Source organism: Rutilus rutilus (genome assembly GCF_951802725.1).
Source record: "Rutilus rutilus genome assembly, chromosome: 11".
NCBI classification, from domain to species: domain Eukaryota; kingdom Metazoa; phylum Chordata; class Actinopteri; order Cypriniformes; family Leuciscidae; genus Rutilus; species Rutilus rutilus.
In genome coordinates this window covers 3,972,107-3,997,045 of record NC_140216.1, presented here as the reverse complement: position 1 = coordinate 3,997,045, position 24,939 = coordinate 3,972,107, and the positions used below count along the sequence as shown (strand labels likewise).

General features: G+C 37.3%; 2 protein-coding genes across 4 annotated transcripts; one reads left to right on the top strand and one right to left on the bottom strand.

Moving 5' to 3' along the window:
* Window positions 1–863: 863 nt before the first annotated feature.
* LOC311299756 (retinol dehydrogenase 12) lies at window positions 864–6,222 on the bottom strand. The gene is made up of 7 exons (XM_084423568.1): window positions 5,979–6,222; window positions 4,070–4,204; window positions 3,607–3,798; window positions 3,351–3,512; window positions 2,863–2,982; window positions 2,527–2,731; window positions 864–1,535 (listed from the first exon to the last, which is right to left on the bottom strand). The coding sequence occupies exons 1-7, from the start codon at window positions 6,067–6,069 to the stop codon at window positions 1,430–1,432; spliced, it is 1,011 nt and encodes a 336-aa protein (XP_084279694.1). The 5' UTR covers window positions 6,070–6,222; the 3' UTR covers window positions 864–1,429.
* A 2,034-nt stretch (window positions 6,223–8,256) lies between these two features.
* Window positions 8,257–24,824, top strand: pogza (pogo transposable element derived with ZNF domain a). Of its 3 annotated transcripts, XR_014629177.1 has the most exons (20): window positions 8,257–8,398; window positions 10,358–10,455; window positions 10,598–10,663; window positions 10,808–10,890; window positions 10,989–11,091; window positions 11,722–11,928; window positions 12,024–12,227; window positions 15,671–15,759; window positions 15,910–16,256; window positions 16,339–16,493; window positions 17,195–17,295; window positions 17,387–17,533; window positions 19,071–19,205; window positions 19,288–19,478; window positions 19,606–19,746; window positions 21,001–21,060; window positions 21,148–21,260; window positions 21,357–21,381; window positions 22,073–24,127; window positions 24,556–24,824. XR_014629177.1 is itself a non-coding variant. In XM_084423321.1 (19 exons), the coding sequence occupies exons 1-19, from the start codon at window positions 8,394–8,396 to the stop codon at window positions 23,700–23,702; spliced, it is 3,897 nt and encodes a 1,298-aa protein (XP_084279447.1). In that variant the 5' UTR covers window positions 8,257–8,393; the 3' UTR covers window positions 23,703–24,820. The 3 variants fall into 3 exon arrangements, 2 of the variants coding, with proteins under 2 accessions (XP_084279447.1, XP_084279446.1); XM_084423321.1 differs by having other exon boundaries at window positions 21,360–21,381; window positions 22,073–24,820; XM_084423320.1 differs by having other exon boundaries at window positions 22,073–24,820.
* The last annotated feature ends 115 nt before the right edge of the window (window positions 24,825–24,939 follow it).

Sequence of the window (24,939 nt, the reverse complement as noted above, 5' to 3'; positions counted from 1 at the left end):
AGTTCAATCGATCTGCCAGTCTTGCGGGTTCCATTTACTAGGTCAACTGATCTGGTAACAGTTCGTAAAGCATGAACAATATCCCATAATTCAAGGCTGCTACGTAAAACGGAGTAAATAAAACGCCATATTGGTAAGGGCTCGTTCCTGAACGTAATTTCACTGAACTCTGTGTGTGTGTGTTTTTTTGCTAACTTCTGTGCCAACGTCTTTAAGGTGTTTTATAGCATGATTACGTAAAGAATTATCTCAGTAAACTTTTATTAATCACCAAAATAAATACTAAAAAAAAATATTATCAGCTTTAAAATGTTGATTCAGTGAGCCAGTGTCGGATTCGTGAAAGAATTCATTTGAAAGAATCGACTCAAAGGAACGATTCGGTCACGAATCGGACATCTCAACCAGACGACCTCTCTATATCGCTGTATTTTACCAGCTGCTAATGCATTATTTATTCGTTTATGTGATTTATAGCATGATTACATAGTTATGATCTCTTTAAACTTTTATTAATCATAAAAAGAAATGAAAAAAAAAAATAATTCGTTACTAGCTTTAATGTTGGTTCAGTGACTCAGTGCTCGGATCAATTTAGTCGGTTTCGTTAAAGAATTGATTTAAAAGATTCGACTCATCATTCATATAAAAGAATGATTCGGAATTGGACATCGCTACCACAAACCATCATGTTTCCACAGCGTACACAACATGGGGACAGGAGAGGTGTCATTCAGTAAATGGGAAAACCTGTGTTATTTATTTGAAAATGTAACTCAACTATTTTGTTGTAAATGTATAAATTGTAATACGTTACTTTACTAGTTACTTGAAAGTAATTTGATTTGCGTTACTTAATGCTTAACCGCTAACTGAAAATTAATTTATAGCTGTTGTTTTTTCCCCCAAATATCATTGTTACAATAATATGATTTAAAGTTTTATTATCATCAAAAGAAAAATACAGGTTCAGTGCAGTGTTCGGTCCAATTCAGTCGGATTCATAAACAAATTCAGTTTAAAGACTATCAGGACTAACAGGCACTTAACTTTCACTGTATTTTACCAGCGTCTAATGCTAAAATTGATGTATGTTATTTGATTTTATTTAGGTTACAATAAAGATATGCTTTTATAAAACCTTTATTAATCATCAAATGAGATATTTCAAAACAGCTTTAAAATGACAAATGATGAGACAAATATCAATTATCTTACATTTATACTGCCATATCCAAGACATAGGGATGACTACAGTACTGATCCAGACAAAAACACCATTCAGACTCTGGCTTTTTCTTTTATAGTTGATTAAACCACTAATAAAAAAAACCTCCAAAGATAGAAAATATGATCTGAGTGTTGCTAGCTGCATACAAAGCATTCCTGTGTAGGCATGGTATTATTAATAGAGCTTGGTGGAGTGTTGTCAGTTCTCTTCATGGTAGCCCACAAGCTTTGCACTTATTTCCCATAATCGCAGAGCAGCAAGATCATCTTTACCTTCAGGAGCTGGTTCCTTCAGCTTACAATCACTGTAAAAAGATCTCATAATCATCCAGTGTCAAGCATAAATGTTAGAAACAGAAAAGGTAAAATCTTTAGAGAAATTACAATCCAAACCCGTTACACGAATGATGTAAAGGTCAGTGAATAATAACATTAAAGGTGTACTATTATGCTTTCTTAAATTTTCAACTTTCTTTAGAGTGTAATGTTGCTGTTTGAGCATGAAAAAGCTCTGCAAAGTTACAAAGTCACTAAAGGGAGTAAAGGCCCGTTCACACCAAGAATGATAACTATAAAGATAACTATATTAGCATCCAGACCAATGGACGATATTGTTCTAAGCGTGTGCTGCTTGTCTGCCGCTTTAAATGCTTGAGCTCGTTGCAGCAGGATGGATTCTGATTGGCTGTCAATGTTTTTATCGTTCATCAGCTGGATAAAATCGTTCTGAAGGTGATTCTTTCTCTGTGCCGTTATCGTTATAGTTGTAGTGTAACCTCTGCTATTCTTTAACATTGAGAACGATTTTTAGAACTGTCTTTATCGTTATCTTTATAGTTATTATCCTTGGTGTGAACGTGCCTTTATTCGCTATATTAGTGTGCACTGTATTTGAACTCCCTGAAACGCCTCCATTGTAGTCTTAAGATTTCTTTCAGGAATGAACACATCACAATGTTCCTCATTGAAATATTTACCGCTATTTCCTGGTTGAGTTAGTTAGTAGTCGAAACTCGCAGTTATGTTAAGGGAAGTTACAACACACTCAAAGCGGTTGACCAATCACAACACACTAATCCAGCCGACCAATCAGAGAACATTGTGCTTTTCAGAAGAAGGGGCTTCATAGAGACAGGAACTAAACAGAGCGTTACTGACAGACTGGGAAGAGAGGAGCTGCAACAATGGAGAATATGTGAAAAATAAGGTATTTTTTGAACATTCAAGCATGAAAACATGTTCTAGTAGAGCCCAAAAACAAAATCAAAGCGTGATAGGCCCTCTTTAACAGCTCACCTGAAATAGCAGCCACTGTGAGACTCCAACCCCTCAGCAACCGCACAGTAGATGGACGTCTGAGCACCTTGTTTGGGGGTTTTCATCAGTAAAAGAGCAGGAAAAGACAACAGGGCACTGAGCAGAGGGTAGCGGGTCTGCACGTAACGTCCCAGTTCAGTGCGGATTACTCCAGGGTGAAGGGAGTACACAGTTACACCAGACCCTAATAAAAAACAGAGCAGGTTTAAACAAGGATAATGTAGGGAAAATACAATATGCATTTTTAAAACAGCTTTTTTGCAGCATTTTTTTATGTTTGAACGTGACTGATGTACTGGGGATGAGCGCACAAACCTTTAATCCTCCGTGCTAACTCGCGAGTAAACAGCAGGTTGGCAAGTTTGCTCTGCCTGTAGCTGACCAGGGAATCGTACGGTGTCTTGTTGAAGTTAAGGTCGTCAAAGTTGATCTTACCTATAGAGAAAGGTCATCGGACTGAAATATCTTGTATGGATAAAAGTCTCATGCATCTCTGCAATAATGTTTACAAATGACACATTATGTATATACCGTAATCAGTTATTGGTCAAACTTGTGAAAAAAGGGGCAAATGAGCATTTACAACATTGGCTCTCATCTAACATTCACTTAAAGTTTGACCTTAAAAACATTTAATAACACTCCATTCCACAAAAGTTTCTTTAGATTTTTAAGAACTGATCACTGACAGATTCTTTATGGAACCCAAAAATGGTTCATCTATGATATCGCAGTGAAAAACTTTCTTTGGAACCTTCTTTTAGAATATCTAAAAGGCATGATGTGTATATATTGGGTTTTACCTCCTTTGTGAGCAATACTGGATACATTGATAACTCGACTTGGACTAGACTTCTTCAGCATGTCCAGGAGCAGAACAGTCAGGAGGAAATGGCCCAAATGATTGACAGCAAACTGGGTTTCATAGCCATCCTCAGTGAGGCTTTTAGGGCACATCATCACCCCTAGTATAGGTTTGTCAATACAAAATGTATACCATTTAACAATACGGCTAAAAGCACAGTGTGATTTGCTGATTAATGAAGTCAAATGTCTCACCAGCGTTGTTAATAAGTATATCCAGTCGATTCTCAGTGGCAGTGTATTCATGCACAAACTGCTGTACGGAGAACAGAGACGCCAGGTTCAAGTGCCGAACTACTATGTTGCCATTTCCTGTAGATCTGCGAATCTCTGCTGCAGCCTTTTCTGCTTTTGAAAGATCTCGACAAGCCATCACAACCCGAGCCCCTGAAAAAGAAACCCCAGAAAACATTCAGTCTGAGCTAAAATCCTCCAAAATCTAGACTTTCATTACTCTTAAAGATAAAAGGTTCTTTATTGGCATTGATGGTTCCATGAAGAACCTTTAACATCCATGGAACCTTTCCATTTGGTCAAAAGGTTCTTTATAGTGGAAAAAGGTTCTTTAGATTATTATTCACAAAAAAGGGTTCTTTTAAGAACTGTTCGCTGAACTGTTCTTTGGGGAACCAAAAAGGGTGTGAAATGCAGCGTTTACCTCTCATGGCCATGTCATGTGCCGTCTCTTTTCCAATCCCAGTGTTGGCGCCAGTAATGACGACTGTCTTTCTATCCAGTCGCACGCGGCAGCAGCACACTCCACCTGCAATCCATTTTCTCAGCAGAACCAAACCTATTTTTGAAGAAAATCCGTTTGTGATAGAGCACTTTCTTCCAGTCGAAACCAAGGAAATTCTACATGCAGAAAATGCAGACTTTTAAAGATCTAAACAGATCTGGTTGGAAGCACTGTTGGAGAGCTGGATGTTGCCCTTTAGCAGATTTGATATCAAATCAATGAGATCCATGATACAAAGGTCCATTTATATCATGGATACATATATACACTACCGTTCAAAAGTTTGGGGTCAGTAAGATTTTTTTATGTTTTTAAAAGAAGTATCTTCTGCTCACCAAGGCTGCATTTATTTGATAAAAAACAATAAAAAAAAACCCAGTAAAGTTGTGAAATATTATGACAATTTAAAATGACTGTTTTCTATTTTAATATATTTTAAACGGTAATTTATTCCTGTGATCAAAGCTGAATTTTCAGCATCATCACTCCAGTCTTCAGTGTCACATGATCCTTCAGAAATCATTCTAATATGATTTGATGCTCAAGAAACATTCATTATTATTATCAATGTTGAAAACGAATGTTTTCAAAATGCTTTGATGAATAGAAAGTTCAAAAGAACAGCATTTATTTAAAATAGAATATTTTCTAACATTATAAATGTCTTTACTGTAACTTTTGATAAGTTTAACTCATCCTTGATGAATAAAAGTAATGATTTATTTTATTTCTTTCCCCCAAAAATAAAATTAAAATTCTTACTGACCCCAAACTTTTGAACGGTAGTGTTTGATGTTACAAAAGCTTTAGATTTCAGATAAATGCTGTTCTTTTGAACTTTCTATTCATCATAGCATCATGAAATAAAAATGTAAATAACTGTTTTCAACATTGGTAATAATCTGAAATGTTTCTTGAGCAGCAAATCATCATATTAGAATGATTTCTGAAGGATCATGTGACACTGAAGACTGGAGTAATGATGCTGAAAATTCAGCTTTGATCACAGGAATAAATTACACTTTACTGTATATTCACATAGAAAACAGCTGATTTACATTGGAATAATATTTCACAATATGACTGTTTTTGTTTGTATTTTTAATCAAATAAATGCAGCCTTGGTGAGCAGAAGATACTTCTTTTAAAAACATTAAAAATCTTACTGACCCCAAACTTTTGAACGGTAGTGTATATATATATATATATATATATATATATATATTGGCATGTATACAATCGCTGTGAAAACAAATGACCGACCAAATCAAATTACATACTATTATAGTATTTATAAACCTTTTGAATTAGCTATTATTTTTATTTTTTCATTTTTCATTTTAGTTTTAGTAATTTAGTTATGTGCTTTTCTAAATATATCTATTTAGCCTTGATTTATTTTTATTTCAATTTTAGTTTAAGTAATTTTAGTACTTCAACTTATTTTATTTCCAATTGTGTGTGTGTGTGTGTGTGTGTGTGTGTGTGTGTGTGTGTGTGTGTGTGTGTGTGTGTGTGTGTGTGTGTGTGTGTGTGTGTGTGTGTGTGTGTGTGTGTATATATAATACATTTGGTATTACAATCATGTTTTTGTAGTAAAAAAAAACACAGCCTCTGAATTCTAATCTGTAATTCTGTTATCCCTTAAGCTACTACATCAAGTACCTCTTGAGCCACAACATTGTACCTTCTGAACAGCGCTGAAACTGTGCTGTTTATAATATTCTACAATACATATGGAAGAAATTGTATTAGTTCATAACTGGCTGAAATGTTGTTTCAGCCCACCAAAAGTTAGAATGAGAGGAAATGACATTATGTAACTTACTAATAGCTGTGACCGCAGTTACTGTGCCGTACTGGGCGAGACGATTTGCCTTCAGTTCCTCCCACATTTGTGTGGCTACAGAGAGATGCATGTCATCCACTGTGATGCGCTGTCAGCTCTGCTTTCATTTTATTTTCTGTCATACAGTACTAAACTCTTTTCTTTGTTAATAAAAAAAAAAGCTGTGGTTCCTAGTGCACGCCCACCATCAAGCTCAGTGCTGGCTAACACGTCTAATCACCCCGCGTTCAGGGCTGGGTTAAGGGTTAAGGTTTTATAAGAAGATTAAGTCAAGATCATGTTAGATTCCATGGCTTACAGTCAGACAGAAACGCGAATAACAAAACCAATGACCAAAACAATTTCCACTACTATAGCAGATAATAGTTGCGCAAGGTTTTTTCATTAGAAGCTGAAGTCTAGTCTAAATTTAAGATGTGACTTAATGTGAGGCATTTAAAAACAGCTTTCTGATATTTTAAGCTATAAAAGCTTTTTGGGGATGTTGTGCTCATGTCATGGTCATGGTCATGTGCTCTCCCCTCCCTCTTATGGCCTTATTCAGTTGTTTGCCACTATTGTGGTGATTTTATTGTATTACCTGGACAGAAGTATGGGAATGTTTGGCAAGTCAGACAAGAGGGGATATTGGATATGTCAGGGACAGTGTTGGTCAAATTAGTTTAAATGTCATGTGTTTTAAATTGTGCTTTCTTATTCATAACCTATTGTTACAGCCATGTAAACAAGACACACACAAACAAGCATATGACCTACTTTCTTTTTTTTTATAAAGTCCCAGGCTAAAAAAAGGTTCCAATTTATTTACTTGACTAGGCTACTAGTGCAAGCAAGTGTGTGCAGCAGTGAATTTTTGTTATAAATATGGTCTGTGTTAAAATTAGCCTATGTTTTGTTTACCTACACACAGTTTGATGACCTTAATGATGTGAATTTTGAAACTGCCTTGTTTTAAAACATAAAGTGCTAACAAATTGCTATAGCCTATTGACTAAACACCAAAAGATTACATTTTCACTTCTAAGGTAAGTTTGTGGATACTTTATTATGTTATTGAACAAAACAGATCTTATTTAATATGTTTTTAAATGTCATTCTTAAAACCCCAATAGAAAAGGAGGGGTTCTCAAGGGGAAGCCATATTGTCTAAAATGCTAATTCTGTTCTTGGTTGTGGCAATTGGGAGTTAAAGTCGGAATTGTGAGATTAAAACTCGCAATTGCTAGTTAGTTATAAAGTCATAATTGCGACATATAAACTCGCACTACGAGAAATAAAGTCAGAATTGTGAGATATAAACGCGCAATTCTGAGTTATAAAGTCAGAATTGTGAGACATAAACTCGCATTTCCGAGTTATAAAGTCAGAACTGTGAGATATTTAAGCTCGCAATTACGAGAAGAAACGTCAGAACTGTGAGATAAAAAGTTACACAGCCTTTTTTATTTTTTATTCTGTGGCGGAAACAAGCTTTACTAAACTTATGCTATAAAAACATGGGTTCACTGCTAATAACGTTATAACAACAAAACACCAACTATTGTTTTATAAAAATCACAGAACTGTGTTGTTGTTGGAGAAACATGCTCGTTTTAATATTAAGTTGATGTTTCATTCGAGGAACATTTGGATAGAAACATTTCAAATGTTACGACGTCAATAATAATGTATTCCTGCCTTCTAAACACCAGCCGCCATCTTGGAATTAATGAAAGCAGAGTGAAACGTAATGCGAAAAGAAAACGATTATGCGGGAAAAAACTATTAGATATGGCTCGAGACTAACATGCATTGACTAAAAAGCCAATGTTTTTCTCCTAGTGATCGAGTTTATGTTTGTGTCGTCAACTTTGAGCCGGCGATGTTGGATCACTACTGCACTATTTAGCCGGCTAAGCCAGTGCAAACTGTTTAGAGAAGATAAATATCGCCGTTATAAAACAAGCAAATCTGTGCAGCAGGTAAGATGACAATGGTCTCAAAATGTCCAAACATAATCCATAATCTAAATAATTTAATGTAGACGGTAATTAGCTTTAAAACGTTTATTATTAGAAATGATACTCCAGGAAACTTTCCATATCGTAATATGCGTGTAATATAACATTGACCCTTTGCGTGCACTGGCATTGCATATTTTATTTGCTTATGTTTATTACATATTGAATAATCACGGTCATCCCGCGTTTCTCACAAAATATCACAACCAATCAGAGTGCAGGGAAACACGCGTGGAAGTGACGTTTTTAAATGTTTCGCCTACCACCGCGCGAGCAAAGAGGGAAAACGTCTGCAGAAACAGGGATCATTGTTTTTCCATCATGGCAAACCCCGCGAAGAATTAAGGGAAATAACGCATTATAATTTTTTGATTCCACATATGCAAATCTGTGCATGAGGTAAGACTTCCCTTTCTTCTCCCTAGAAACAGCGCGTCGGTGTTTACGTAGTTGTTAAAAGTTGTGCAGTCAGATAAAGGCTAGCCTGTAGCGTTGAGTGCACAGATGCATTGGCTTTGGCAGGATAAACATGCGTGCAGGAACAGTTAGCAGGGCGGGCTAATGTTAGCCTCTGTTATTGCGTTAAAGGGGCTCAAGTTTATTATCATGACAGCCTGTAGATAATGAGGCAATAAGTCGGTTTAGCGACCTATGCTTTCCCCTTTTTGCCAAAGTATGACAAAGTAAATTAATAAATGAACAGTGTTGGGTAAGTTACTCTAAAAAAGTAGTTACTAATTACATCTTTGACAGTGTAGTTAGATTACTGTACTAATTACTCTCTCTAAAAAAATATTGCATTGCTTATTAATAATTACTTTATAAATCCCATATCAACTTCTACCAGTTAGTTGAATAGTACAAAGATAGACATGAAACTGCTCTTTTAATTATTTCAAATAAATAATATAAAATTCCATGCATTATTCTTGAACTGATTAAAGCATTTAAAGGGAGAAGAATTTTAACATTAAATGTTGATGTTAAATCCACTATTGTTTTATATAGAATTATTTAATGCAATTACATCAAAGTAACTGTAATCAAATTACAGAAAACTTAATTAAGAGCAATCCCTTACTATACTTTTACAAAGAGAAAAGTCATTAATTTACAGTAATTATTACTTAGTAATGCATTACACTCAACACTGTATATTAATTATTTTAACTTTGAGTTTGAAAGTAGCAGTTGAGAGCCATGACTGACAACTAAAATAATATATATATATATATATATATATATACACACATACATACATACATACATACATACATACACATACGTATGTTATGAAAAATAAGATCTTGTAACACATTGTCCAGACTTTAAAGGGATACTCCACTTTTTTTGGAAATAGGCTCATTTTACAACTCCCCCAGAGTTAAACAGTTGAGTTTTACCGTTTTCGAATCCATTCAGCCGATCTCCGGGTCTGGCGGTACCACTTTTAGCATAGCTTAGCATAGATCATTGAATCGGACAAGACCATTAGCATCTCTCTCAAAAAAAATGACCAAAGAGTTTCGATATTTTTCCTATTTAAAACTTGACTCTTCTGTAGTTACATCGTGTACTAAGACCGACGGAAAATGTAAAGTTGTGATTTTCTAGGCTGATATGGCTAGGAACTATACTCTCATTCCTGTGTAATAATCAAGAAACTTTGCTGCCGTACCATGAGTGCAGCAGGCGTAATGATATGACGCAGCGCCTGAAAATAGTCCCCAGCTCGGTAACTTCACATCTAAGTTTGTCTAACCTATTAGACCTATTTTCAGGCGCTGCGTCATATCATTACACCTGCTGGACTCATGGTACGGCAGCAAAGTTTCTTGATTATTACGCAGGAATGAGAGTATAGTTCCTAGCCATATCAGCCTAGAAAATCACAACTTTACATTTTCCGTCGGTCTTAGTACACGATGTAACTACAGAAGAGTCAAGTTTTAAATAGGAAAATATCGAAACTCTTTGGTCATTTTTTTGAGAGAGATGCTAATGGTCTTGTCCGATTCAATGATCTATGCTAAGCTATGCTAAAAGTGGTACCGCCAGACCCGGAGATCGGATGAATGGATTCGAAAACGGTAAAACTCAACTGTTTAACTCTGGGGGAGTTGTAAAATGAGCCTATTTCCAAAAAAAGTGGAGTATCCCTTTAAATGTTATTGTTGATTAAAAGCTTTATTGCATATAACAAAATGATCACATTGTCCAGTTAGATTTTCTATTTATTAATAATAATAATTTAATGTCAAATAGATAGTGTATGTTCAGCTACCCACTGACCATAGCCAACTTAGTCTTGTTGACAGGAGTGACGACACTGTATAAGCAACACTTTTTGGTTTACAGAAACATGGCAGATTCTGACCTTTACATGCAATGTGATGAAGATGATCTAGAGCCATGCCAGAGTATTACAGAAAACAGGGACCAGCGATATAACAAAGGTAAATAATGTTTTTGTGGTAAAAACACTCATTATTATGTCTTGATAGAAGAGCTTTTGTGAAGAGCATTTAGTCATGTATTAGGAACGTAAGTGTGAATACAAATAAGTTTAATGCCTTTTGTTTTTATTCATTCATTTAGTTACTGTAGTCCCAAGTGGCAATAGTGCACCAGCACAATCCGATGGCACCTCTAAACCGACATCAGGTACTACTGACCTCGTAAATCGAGCTGTGTCCCATGTACCTAGTGGTCATTAGTGATGCCACACTGCAAAAACACTGTTAAAAGAATAGCTGTGGGACGTCAGTGTGGAAAGAAACAAGTGTTTTGGTTTGTTTTTACCTTTAGCTCCTGCTGTTACGTTACTGCCTAATGCTGTCCAGACGGGTGGAGCCACAGGAGGCACACAGACTATCTACATCAGTGCACAGGTTTCACTCTGCTCTTTTACTATCAATAAGGCTTTTAACCTTCTGTTTACATGGACATACCAAAGATGTTGTATTTAAGTGATGATCATCTGTTGTAGCCCAATCCAGGTCAGCCTCTGGCAGGCTCAATGGGATTGGGAAGTTTGGGAACATCACTTGGTTACATCTTGAATGGACAGCCTATTAGTTTTCTGACTGCTGGTAAGTCGTTACTCAAACCAGTGATTTAATTACACGGTTGCTCATTCCCAGACATATTTTGCAGGATGCATTCCTGAATTTTAAGCCGGCGTGAAAGAAAATTCACCCTATGTTTTTTCTAAATCCATGTTATATACTATATCTCATTGTGAACCATTCATCAATGCATGTTTCATTTTTAAATTTTTTGACCACAAGATGTTTAATCATAACTCGATCTTCCTGTGAAAATGACTTATGAGACTTCAGACAATTATTTAGTCTGCTTAAACTCCGCCCCTTTCTTATAGTCGACTGCAAGCTCTCATTCATTTGGGTGCAATGCCAACATCTCAATCCAATCTACAACTAATGTATAGAAACAAGTCCCCGCCTTAGTTTTTTGTCTGTTTTTACACTCTAATGTACGCCACAATACAAAAGAAAAGATCGGTTGCTACTTTCATTTCTTCATGACTTCAACATTTATATGCACATGCAAATGATGAATGTTTGCGCATCAGTGTTCCAGATGTCTGTTGCCATGCATTTAGTTTTCTTTATTTACACCTATGCTGCTCAAAAACAAATGTTTTTATTTTTATTGTAGAATTACTCGCTTTGCTTAAATACTTTCTCTGACCTCTTCAGGTCAGACACCCCAGTTAATTTCTCCACGGATGGTCACCCCAGGGAGTGCAGGACAGCAAACGGCGCCTGGAAAACTGCCTACATTGCAGATCCCAGTCACCTTGACCATCAATAACCCCTCAAACTTACAAAGCATCACCTCATCGGCTCCAGGAGTGTCCACTCTTAATGTGACCCCCTCCAACGTCCAACCAGCCACAACTCCAGGTGACAGTTTATCCAGTTTTTACTTTTTACATTGTACATCCGTTCTTTAGGTCATTTACATGTCTGTTTTATTTACATTTTGTTTACTTTGATAGGTGCAACAATTAAAGTTATAAAGTTTACGAAGCTAGCTGGAGCGCCTGCAGCTGGTGGTCAAGTAGTGAGTTCACTAGTGCAGCCCACCAAAACCTTCACCATCCAAAACAATATAACAAACAGAGCTCCAGCCCCGTTCCTGTCTCAGACTGTGAGACCTCAAGCACAGATCTTCGCCCCTCCTCTTGCCACAACAACTACCGGTCAGGACCAGGACTTGTTTTTACCCTCCTATTTCTCAGTTTTTAATTGCTGTATTGAAGTGTTGTTGTTTTTAGATGTTGTTGATATCAGCTTATTGATTAAACATCACTGATTGACATCATTTATGTGTTGTAGAGCTGCACGATTAATCGTTAAAAGATCGCAGTCTTGATTCAAACACTCACGCGACCTTATTACTTAATGACAATGATTCGGCTATGTTTATTAAACCTTTGACGAGTACGATCACAGTGAACATTCAGATCTGTGTTCTGACACAGAGAGAGCTGTTGTTATGTATAGATAAGAAACAGATTCACAAACACACCTTTCAACCACACAGTATTATTATTTCTGTTACAGTAATTCAAATGATCACAGAAGTACTGGGAAAGTTGATTTATGGGAAAGTTGACTTATGTTCACGGTAGCGATCAAAAATAGAGAATATCGAGGGCTTGGAACCAGAAGGGCGTAAGTGGCATTTGACAAACTTTACAGGAGAGCCAAAACAAAATTTTGACCACACTTCAATCAACTGTATTTATTAACCTTCAACCACAAGATTGCAACCACATACATACTTATATGAGTAAGGTCTTAAGTGAACATATTATGGCATATTAACACGATGAACATATTCTAAAACCTTGCAAAATCTTGAAAATATGGCAAAAACATCAAATACGCCTTTTTGGCACCAAACATTTCCAATTCTTCTAAAGAAAAATAGGGCGTATCTGCTGATCAATGAAGAAATGATTGGTCAAAACATTGGTTAAAAACACTCTAACTTCATAACTTTTCATTTTATTTAAAATACTGTATACATAGTCATTTAATTTCATCATTTCAAACTGTTTAACATTTCATTTCTAACCGTTTAATTTCAATTCTCATTTATGAGTTCACATTCATGTCAAACAGTTTAACATTTAATTTCAAACAGTTTAATTTCTCTTGTTTATTACACATTTCACTTTTTAGTTCACTTTAGTTGAACTAAAAACTTCACTCCCTGCCCACTGTCAGAGTGTTCTAGAACTCTGCATAACAGTGAGGAATACTCCCATTGGTGCACAGGGTGAGTAGGTCTTTTTTCTTTAAGGCACTGATCCCTGCAGGACTTTCATACAATGAGCTGGGGTGTGTGGTTCTGGTGCCTCTTGTTGCCTGTTGTGCCACCGTCAGTTTTTGGAAGGTTGGGGCGGTAAAATCATACTTGAAGAAGATTGTTTTTGGTTCATCTTTCGTGTAGCGGAAACCATTTAATCTTCTGCCAATGAACTGATTGTCCCTCTTCATCTTTTGTTCTGTTTTTGAGTATGTGGTTGGAGAGGGACTTGAAGTCCAGAAAGTCCTTGTGTCCAAGTTCATGTACACTGTATGGGTCGTTCTTTCTTGCCATTCTCACAAGTGTGTAGTAGCCATCATGGATGGCTACTACACATGGAGAGTGATAGTGTGCATGCTGCAGTGGAAACTGCAAGAAGAAAAGTTTCTATTTACTCCCATGATGGCTACTACACACTTGTGAGAATGGAAAGAAAGAACGACCCAGATGAGGAGGGACAATCAGTTCATTGGCAGAAGATTAAATGGTTTCCGCTACACGAAAGATGAACCAAAAACAATCTTCTTCAAGTAAGATTTTACCACCCCAACCTTCCGAAAACTGACGGTGGCACAACAGGCAACAAGAGGCACCAGAACCACACACCCCAGCTCATTGTATGAAAGTCCTCCAGGGATCAGTGCCTTAAAGAAAAAAGACCTACTCACCCTGTGCACCAATGGGAGTATTCCTCACTGTTATGCAGAGTTCTATAACACTCTGACAGTGGGCAGGGAGTTTAAGTTTGTGAACTAAAAATGAAATGTGTAATAAACAAGAGAAGTTAAACTGTTTGAAATGAAATGCATTAATGTGAACTCATGAATAAAAATTGAAATTAAACTGTTTGAAATTAAATGTTAAACTGTTTGACATGAATGTGAACTCATAAATGAGAATTGAAATTAAACGGTTTGAAATGATGAAATTAAATGACTAGTTATGAAGTTAGAGTGTTTTTAACCAATGTTTTGACCAATCATTTCTGCATTGATCAGCAGATACGCCCTATTTTTCTTTAGAAGAATTGGAAATGTTTGGTGCCAAAAAGGCGTATTTGATGTTTTTGCCATATTTTCAAGATTTTGCAAGGTTTTAGAATATGTTCATCGTGTTAATATGCCATAATATGTTCACTTAAGAACTTACTCATATAAGTATGTATGTGGTTGCAATGTTGTGGTTGAAGGTTAATAAATACAGTTGATTGAAGTGTGGTCAAAATTTTGTTTTGGCTCTCCTGTAAAGTTTGTCAAATGCCACTTGCGCCCTTCTGGCTCCAAACAATGTGTAGGCCATACATGTATTTTTTAGAGCCAGAAGGGCGTAAGTGGACATACGCCCCTCTGGCTCCAAACAATGCTCAAACTTTTGTGTTAGGTCTTTGTTGTTTTGTTGCTTTATTCAATACAGGTTGATTTCTGATGCGTCTTTTTGGCACAACTAGATAGAGCTCATCAAGACCTTTAATTTGATATATAGAACTCATTTTCGCCCAAAATGCCACTTACGCCCCTCTGGTTCCAAGCCCTCGATATCGACTTTCGAAAATGACTTGATTCACTTGACCTTTGAATGTATTTGTCATTGAATCATTCACTCAAGACAAGAGATTCATTCAAAAACTCTCATGCATCCATTAATGAAAGAAATTAAGTGTTAATGAGTGATTCATTGAATTGTACATTCAAACCAGTTAATTCACATTAATTTTTTATAGACTGCAGCAATTAATATTTTGTCAGAACCTCTTGTAAATGACATGCTACTTTTAGTTGTCTATTCAGAATTGTGGAAAAATCAAAACAAAACAAATTGTGATTCTCAATCTCAATTTATCCAGAATCGTGCAGCTCTAATGTGTTTAAAGTAATTGTTCACTCAAAAAATGAAAATTTGGTCATCATTTACTTGTTACAAACCCTTACGATTTTTCTTCATCTTCATAATACAGACTGACATTTTTAATGAAAATTGTCATTCACCCAAAACTTTGGCACATCAAATAGTTCATAAAGGAATCCATATGAGTTGAGTGGTTTACTCCAAGCTTTTGGCTGTACTTGCTTGACGTGCAAGAAAAACTTCATTGATTCCTCTGAACTTCATCATATTTTTGGTGGAATGGACTTTCAATGGAGGGACAGAAATATCTCAGGCTTTGTTAAAAGTATTTTCATGTGTTTCAAAGATGAAGGGAAATTGTGGCAACATGAAGGTAATCGAGTAATTGTAAAAGTAATTGATGACAGAATTGTAATTTTTGGGTGAACTAACCCTTTATGAGGTCTTTGAGAAGAGATTGAGTGGAGTATCTTTGTTCTACAGCATTGAAAAGGGCCTCCAGTTCTTCGAATTTCTGTGTTCGCTGTAAAGCCGTTTACCAAAAGAGTCAGTCCCTCCGTGGATACTTCTGTGTAAGTTTTAACTCACACACTTTTTAGATTGAATACCTTCAAACAACGATGCACAGAATCTCTCTTGGTTAAGAACCTTTTGCTTTGGTGGTCTTTAAATCTTTCACCAAGGTCTTACTCATGTCCATTCTTCATCTTCCCCGTTTTCAGCAATGCAATCAAGATCTCATCAAGAGCGTCAAGGACCTGAAGGCCCAAACTAGAAAAAGGATCAAGCGGCCGAGTGACAAAACCCAGTCAAAACCCGCCTCATCTGAGACTGTTTCCTTCTCCTCGTCCTCAGAAACGTCTCTCAAACACGTCACCACTTCTGAGATGCCTCAGGGAGCGCCTAGTCCTCGCTCTGGAGATTTTGACGACCAGGGCAGAATGATCATGCTAGTCGAAGACTTCTTCTATGGGCAGCACCCTGGCCAGCCTGCATCAAGAAGAACCAATTCAGAAATCATCTCAATGAAATGCCAACTTTGTGAAAAGAAGGTGAAGGGCAACATCAAGTAAGTTGGTTTTCAGATTGGTTTTTTGAGGGGTGTTGTTGGTATCGATAGATTTGTTCATTCTTCAACCCTCATTTTAAAGGATGATGAACCACATGAAACACCACATGGAGTTGGATCACCAAACAGGGGAATTTGACTATCATATTATGTGCCAGCATTGCTACAGAAACTTTTCAACACCCTTCCAACTGCAGTGCCACGTTGAGGCAGTTCATAACCAAGCAGAGTCCTCAAGTGAGTCTATACTTCTAGAATGATATATCATCAACGATCAACCTAGTTCTTGACAAACATATTAAATGGTTTTAATCCATTGTTGATGCGTGAGTTGATAATATTTGACTTGCGGTATTTTTTTTTTCCAGCTTAAAGAGGGCCTATTATGCCCTTTTATGAAGTCTTGATTTTGTTTTGGGGCTCTACTAGAATTGGTTTTCATGCTTGAGTGTAAAAAAACGTATTTTTCACATATTTGACATTGCGCCTCTCTTCCCCAGTCTGCCAGTAACATTCTGTTTAGTTCCTGTCTCTATGAAGCCCCTCCTTCCAAAAAGCACAATGTGCTCTGATTGGTCAGCTGGACCAGTGTGTTGTGATTGGTCAACCGCTTCGAGCGTGATTCGAAAATGTCACACCCCTTTTGTTAACCACAAGTTTCAACTCACTACTAACTAACTCAACCAGGCTCCGCCCCTTTATTTTGCGCATGACTTGGGCGGGAATTATTTAAATGAGGAATATTGTGAGGTGTTTGTTGTTGTACATTGGAGGCGTTCTGAAACAGTGACACTTGATATAGAGAATAACTCCTGCTGGAGGGACTTTGTGCTTTGAAACTTTCATGCCCAAACAGCAACATTATACAATAAGAAAGGCTGAAATGTATTAAAAACATCATAGGCATCCTATTTAAAACATCTCATTCTGCTTTACAGAAGTGTGCAAGATCTGTGAGTGGTCCTTTGAGAACGAACCCCTCTTTCTGAACCACATGAAACAGGCGCACAAGCCTGGTGAGATGCCCTACATGTGTCAGGTAACTGTGTGTATAAGTGTTTCATGTCATTCAAGTTTTGTCTTGAAAACATTTGTGTAAATCAATTACACGTGTACTTTTTGCTCCTCAGGTGTGCGAGTTCAGATCCTCTTTCTACCAAGATGTTATAAGCCACTTCACAGAGCAGCACAAGGACACCTGTATCTTAATGTGTCCCTACTGCTTAAAAGTATTTAGGTCTTATATCGGCTTCCAGTTGCACTGCACTAGACACCAGGTAAAGTATATCCATAGCACTGAACAGTCGCAGCTCAGAGGGGTTTTAATGATAAATAATAACGATTTAATATCTCAACACTTATTAATATGGAAAGACTTTGTTTTGCTTTTTACCTTTTCAGCTCATAAACTAATGCTTTACTGCGATTTGCACTTAGGGATGGACAAGATATCATTTGTGTAGAGCTCATTTAATCAATTGTTTGATCGATTAATCGATTGATTATTCATCAAAATGAAAAAATATTGATTAATATTTAACTGTGCATGGTCATGTCCTCCATTTTTACATTTAGATTGCGTTCATCTAATTATGGAAGCTTGTTTCCGCCACAGAATAAAACATTTTAATAGATAATTGCGAATTATTATTATTTTTTTTATTTTTTTTATCTCACAATTGCGAGTTTACATCTCGCAATTCTGACTTTATTTCTCAGAATTTTGAGATATAAAGTCAGAATTGCGTGAAATAAAGTCGCAATTGCGTCTTATAAAGTCAGAATTTTGAGATATAAAGTCAGAATTGCGTGAAATAAAGTCGCAATTGCGTGTTATAAAGTCAGAATTTTGAGATATAAAGTCAGAATTGCGTGAAATAAAGTCGCAATTGCGTGTTATAAAGTCAGAATTGCGAGATATAAAGTCAGAATTGCGTGAAATAAAGTCGCAATTGCGTGTTATAAAGTCAGAATTGCGTGAAATAAAGTTGTAATTGCGTCTTATAAAGTCAGCATTCTGACTTTTTTTCTCGCAATTGCAACTTTACATCATGCAATTCTGACTTTATAATATGCAATTGGGAGATATAAAGTCAGAATTGCATGATATAAAGTCGCAATTGCGTGAAAATATGGCTTGTTTCCGCCACAAAATAAAAAAAATTAGATGATAATTGCGACTTTTTATCTCACAATTGCGAGTTTACATCTCGCAATTCTGACTTTATTTCTCAGAATTGCAAGATACAAAGTCAGAATTGCAAGATACAAAGTCAGAATTGCGTGAAATAAAGTCAGAATTGCGTGTTATAAAGTCAGAATTGCGTGTTATAAAGTCAGAATTGCGAAAAGTCAGAATTCTGACTTTATAACACGCAATTGCGACTTTATATCTCGCAATTCTGACTTTATAACACGCAATTGCGACTTTATATCTCGCAATTCTGACTTTATAACACGCAATTCTGACTTTATATCTCGCAATTCTGACTTTGTATCTTGCAATTCTGAGAAATAAAGTCAGAATTGCGAGATGTAAACTCGCAATTGTGAGATAAAAAGTCGCAATTATCATCTAATTTTTTTTATTTTGTGGCGGAAAAAAGCTTCCATATCTAATGGTTAATGCTTGAACACTTATAATTTAGTATCACAGTCTCATAATGAATAACCCTGTACATAATAAAGTTTTGATGTCTACATAGTTTAGTGTTTTCTTCAAATAACACAAAACGGTATGAAAGGTCTTTTATCTGTCAGTGTGTCAGAAGACTTCTTTATCAGTCCTATTAAAGTTTGTGTTTATTCGTCCAGAAAAGAACAGCGAATCATTGTGGCCGATGCCGACTTCAATTCATTCATGACAAGGACAAGTGGAACCACAGACACCGGTTTCACAGGACATGTGTCAAACCCAAGCAATTGGAGGGCCTCACGCCTGGTACTAAGGTAAGAGACTCCCAGTCATATATATATATATGGCTTGTTTATTGCTTATTTGATGGCCTTACCATTTACCCCTCTGTTTCAGGTAATCATCCGAGCTTATGCTAACAGTACTGCTGACAACAGAGATCATTTAGGAGAACCTTCATTGAAGACTTGCTCAAACGCCACATCAACAACTGCAGCATCTCAAAATGTCACCAATAAAGTCATTCCTGTCAAGAAAAAGCCAGTGGAAAGCATGATGGAGCTAATGGTCAAGTTTGAGAGTCAATGGTGAGTGTATTTTTTTTATATATATATATAATGTGTGTGCATGTAGACATTTTCTCTTTGCTGGTCTTTGCTTTTTGCATTTATTTTTAAGAAACAATATCTTCTGACCACCATATTGTTCTTCCAGCAAGCCAGCAGAAAAACACTACTGCATGGAATGCACATATGACATTCCCTATTTTCCCAACCATTTCCCCACCTATGTGAGCTGTTCCCTCTGCCGATACTGTACTTGCTGTTCCAGAGCTTATGCCAATCACATGATCAGGTAAACATCTTTAGATTATTTAACAGTTTGTGTGATAGTGTCATTTAAAAAACAAAAGGAAGGATTGGACAATATGTCATAATAGTGATTATCTTCTGATGGATTGATTATTTATATAAGATTTGTTTTATTGCTATTAGTTGATATTATATAATATTTAATTGTGCATGGTCATTTCCCTTATTTTTACATTTTAGATTACCTTTGCCTATCTGTAAAAAAAAGAAAGAAATTGGGTAACACTAGTTTAGGGTCCAATTCTCACTATTAACTAGTTTCTTATTAGCATGCCTATCACTAGGATATTGGATGTTTATTAGTACTTCTAAAGCACATATTAATGCATGATCATGGGGTGGTGTGGCGCAATGGATAAGACACATGCCTTTGGTGTGAGAGACCCGGGTTCGAATCCACTGTGAGACACCAATGTGTCCCTGAGCAAGACACTTAACCCCTAGTTGCTCCAGAGGAGTGCGACCTCTGACATATATAGCAATTGTAAGTCGCTTTGGATAAAAGCGTCAGCTAAATGAATAAATGTAAATGTAAATGTATCCTACTCAATACCTAAACTGCCTACTAACTATTAATAAGCAGTAATTATGAGTTTGAGGCTAAAGTCATAGTTAATATTTAGTTAGTTAGAATTGGTCACTAATCTAAAGTGTGACCAAAAATTAATATAACACAGGGTTCCCACAGGTCCTTGAAAGTTTGTGAATCTGGAAAAAAAGATTTCAAGACCCTGGAAAGTTCTTGCAAATAAACACACACACACACACACACACACACACACAGACACAGGTCCTTGAAAGTGCTTGAATTTATTTTGTGCAAGAAGTTTTCTGGAAAAAATCCCATATTATTCGCTTCGGTCCGCTAATGTGTTATTTCGCCAACACTTCGTGGCCTATGCATACTAGCTTGCTTGATTATCGTTAGTTACGCACATTACACATTAGGTACGTGAGGTACTTTGTTGTACGTTGCCATGACGTTCACGCGCAAAACTGTAACAATGTATCTTGCAAGATAACACAATGTAACCTTGCTCTCACTTGAAATGTGTCCCCACATTAAGTTCTTGAATTTGAGGGTATTGGACCTGGAAAGTCCTTGAAAGGTCCTTGAATTTGAAGTTAACCAAGGTGTGGGAACCCTGATAACATGATCACGTGAAAAGCTTTAAATTTCACAGTTTGTGATGATGTGTTGAGTGTTTTCTCATTTCTCCCTCATCTTTATTTGCAGTGTACATGTTCCTCGGAAAAGCACCAGAAAATATATAACCCTGTACAAACCCTGCCCAAAGTAAGACCTGAGTTTTGTTTCCCTCCTCTTGCTCTGCATGTAATTTTCACTTTAATTGTCAATCACGGTAATGAAAAATGTTTGCAGGAAGGGGAGGCTAAACTGTAGCACATGTAGATACAAAACTCGGATTGGAGATTCGATGGCCAAACATCTTGCTGACAATCCTGAACATCAAGGAAGCCGGTGCACCATGCGGGGTAAGTTGTTTATGTCTTTTTTTTTGACGATGAAAAGTCAAGCACTTAATAATGATCCTATCACAATATTATTAATAATAATTCCTCATGTTTCAGAAGGATTTTCACGTGGCTATAAAAGGTACGTTGATTTTTGCTTATTTTTCACTCAAAAATCTAATGTTGGTTTAAACCTGTGAGTCTGTCTTTCTTCTGTGGAAAATAAAAGAAGATATTTTCAAATGTCTTCAGGTTTTTTCCCCCATATAATGAAAGTCAGTGGGTTCCAGTGTTTTTGGACCCCATTGACTTTCATTGTATGGACAAAAACATTATTCAGAATATCGGTAATGTAATATCGGGAACACAATAAGGTTAATTGGTTAACATTAGTTAACTTCCTTAGTGCCATGACCTAAGAATGAACAATACTTCTTCAGCATTTATTAATCTCAGTTAATATTAATTTCAACATTTACTAATATGTTGTATTTGTTAACATCAGTTAATGCACTGTGAACTAACATGAACAAACAATGAACAGCTGTATTTTTATTAACTAACATTAACAAAGATTAATAAATACTAATAACAAATGTTTTGCTCAGTGTTAGTTAATAGAATAACTAATGTTAACTAATGAACCTTATTGTAAAGTGTTACCAGAATATCTTCATTTACAGAAAGTCATACAGGTTTGGAACAATTTAGTTGAGTTTAACTCTTAGGAAAAGGCTGTAGGAGCTTAATTTGTGTAGAGCTCATAAAAGCAATTGCAAATGCTAGAGATTTAACCTCCTGTTTAGGTAACTTACAAATGACTGTCATTGTAGATTTGTCTTCATCCCAACGGACCTACTCCGAGGAGGTCAGATCCTCAACAACGCGTTTTTCTTGCCTTTGCAAGTGAAGCAAGTGGACAGGAGTTCATTTCCTCTGTCCTCTAAACCCCTTCCTCGACCCACCTACAGGATAACACTGCCTGCTAGTCCCGCTCGCATAGCGACCTTTCCCATTCAGGTTCAGCCTATTGAACAAAGTGCCGTTCCAGTCAAAAAATGTGCGGTCAAACCAGATGCTTCGAAGCAAACTCCGAATGGAGGGCGTTCTAAAGTCGACACGGGACGTACAACAGTGGAGAACACGCTCACCGTAGCTCAGCTGAAAGTTGTCCTGTACGCCCTCTGCTGTGGAGTCCCACAGGCCGCCAATAACTATGACACTCCACCGGAAGATGTCCAGGCGTTGCTCTTGAAGCGTCAGCGTCAGATCGAGCCCTCGAGAAGCAGAGAAGGCTTGACGCCACAGGCAGCCGATAGGCTAGTGGAATGGGTGCTATGCCAACGTGAGCAACAGCTACCAATCGATGAAGCTAATCTGTTCGACTTCATGAGCAGTCACGGTGCGCAGGATATCTCTTACGACTCGGCGGTTGATTTCTTGCTGCGCCACGATCTGGGCTTGCAGGCGTTCGCCACATCCAGCAAGTTGCTGCCGGATAAATCCCAGGAGCTGGAGCGTTCCTTCAGCAGCTTTCTGAAAAAGCAAGTCATTTCGCAAACATTTAGACTATCTTCGATGGGCGCCATGGATGAGCTTTCCATATTTGTAGATATGGAGCAGCTGGATGAAGCCACTGCGGATTCGTCGTCCATGATGTCTGCTTTTAAGTTGATGGGCACCGCAGATCCACTCATAGAGGTTGTGTTCACAGCCCTGGCTGATGGGACCACGTTATCCACCATGCTCTTCCTCAGAGGCGAACCTCTCAAGCCAGATGCACATTCCTTGCCAGACTTCATCATCCTGGAGGCGAGACCAGAAGGGTTCACGGATGAAGAAAGACTACAGCTTTGGTTGGACAAGGTGTGGCGTCGGCATGTCAAACCTAGATCTGGAGGCAAAGGGTTGCTGATAATTGACACGTACAAAGGCCACACGTCTGATGAATTCCTGGCGGCGCTCAACAGCACGAACACTCTCCCAGGTCCGATCCCTCGCAGTTGCTCTCGTCGTCTGCAGCCCCTGGAAGCCTGCATGGGGCCTGTGTTACGCGAGTTTCTGCAGGCTCGATGGAGCGAGCATGTGACGACGGCGCCACAGGAACTGGTCGGAGCCAAACCAGCTGACCTTGCCCATCTTCTCTCTCGCTGGCTTGTCGAGCTACTGGATGTCCTCAAATCAGAGCCCAAGCTTCTGTTCCGCTCTTTCGATCGGGTTTTGAGCTCAAACCCAGGGGTGACGTCCGAGGAGCCTTCAGAGCTTGTGCGGAGTCTCACCGAAGCGCTCCTCGTCAGTAAAATGCGAGGAGAGAAAGTTGAGCAGAAAGCTGAGATCTCCGGTGTTGTTTCTGCAGAATCCTCTCCGCAGTCCAGCATGATTTTTTTGAAAAAGATGTTTGAGAAAGACAGCGATCTGGAGTCGTTCCATGGTTTTGAGGATTCAGAAATAATAGAACATTAAGTTATCTTTTTTTTTTTTTGCAAGCGTTTTGTGTGCCTTCTGCTGATGATTTTTATTTTTGGAGAATAAATTGAACTGTGCTCTTTGAAAAAGTAAATGTAGGTCATTGCTTGCATATGTCTGTATGGTTGCATATGTAAATATTTTTTGCATTAATGGGTACTAAAGATCCCTAGTTTGAAGTCCTCTAGTTAAGGCTTCTGTCGATCTTTGAAATACTAATGGTGCAACTTGTGGTTTAGTTTATCACTGTTTTCCTTCGCATCAGGTTTGATCTCTGTTATAATGTGCATAAATGTAAATAGAAATGATTTGAAATCATTACCTACTATATTTAGGATTATACTGTAACATACTTGATTCATGTCAATTGAATAAACACTTTTATAGGCCATGTCATTTAAGCAGTTTTTTTTCCCTTAAAGGTGCATTAAGCAACTTTTCATGTTAAAAATACCCGTTTTTCTAACCCATACATGCTTAAACAATTGCCTGATGGGCTGAATGAGCCCTTCTATGATCACTGCGATTGCCTCTATAATCCTGTACAGTAAAATAAATAAGAGGGATTCGGGACGGAATCGACTGGGCGTGACGTCATGCGCGTTCACGCTCACCTGGCTATGTCTGGCAGGTTTGTGTATTCGCCGCCATTATCCGCATCAGCGAAGACAACTCAAGTGACTTTTGCAAAAGTAGAAGATGGATTCAAAGAGACCGGCTTCTAGTTCATCCCAAACCCCAACGCAAACTCCACGTAAACGCGTGCACAACTCTGGTTGCAGTTTCGCGTGTCGCCAGAAGGGGGCATAGTTCTGCAAAAACTCAGAGACTTGCGAAATGCACCTTTAAGAAGCATGGGTTGTCTTTTAAGAAGGTATTTTAGTGATCTCGCAAAATCTGACCAATACAGTCGGTTTATACACGCATTGAATGCTATACTGATATACATTTTTGTATAAAATTACATTTTAGCATAAACTGCCTAAAAGCTTTTTCACATGCACCTTTTAATCACAGGTAGCTGTATATGATCCTAGTTGTGTATATGGTCACATGACAAAAATTATGTATCGTGCTTATGGTGTTTTTAAAAATGTAATAAAATGTGAATGTTTTATTCCATTTCTGGCCATTAGAATTAGTTTTATTAGTGATGTATTTTTATATTTGCTAGAAATATGTATATTTTTTCATAAAACTTTTCATTAAATTACTCAATTTTAAAATGCTGCAA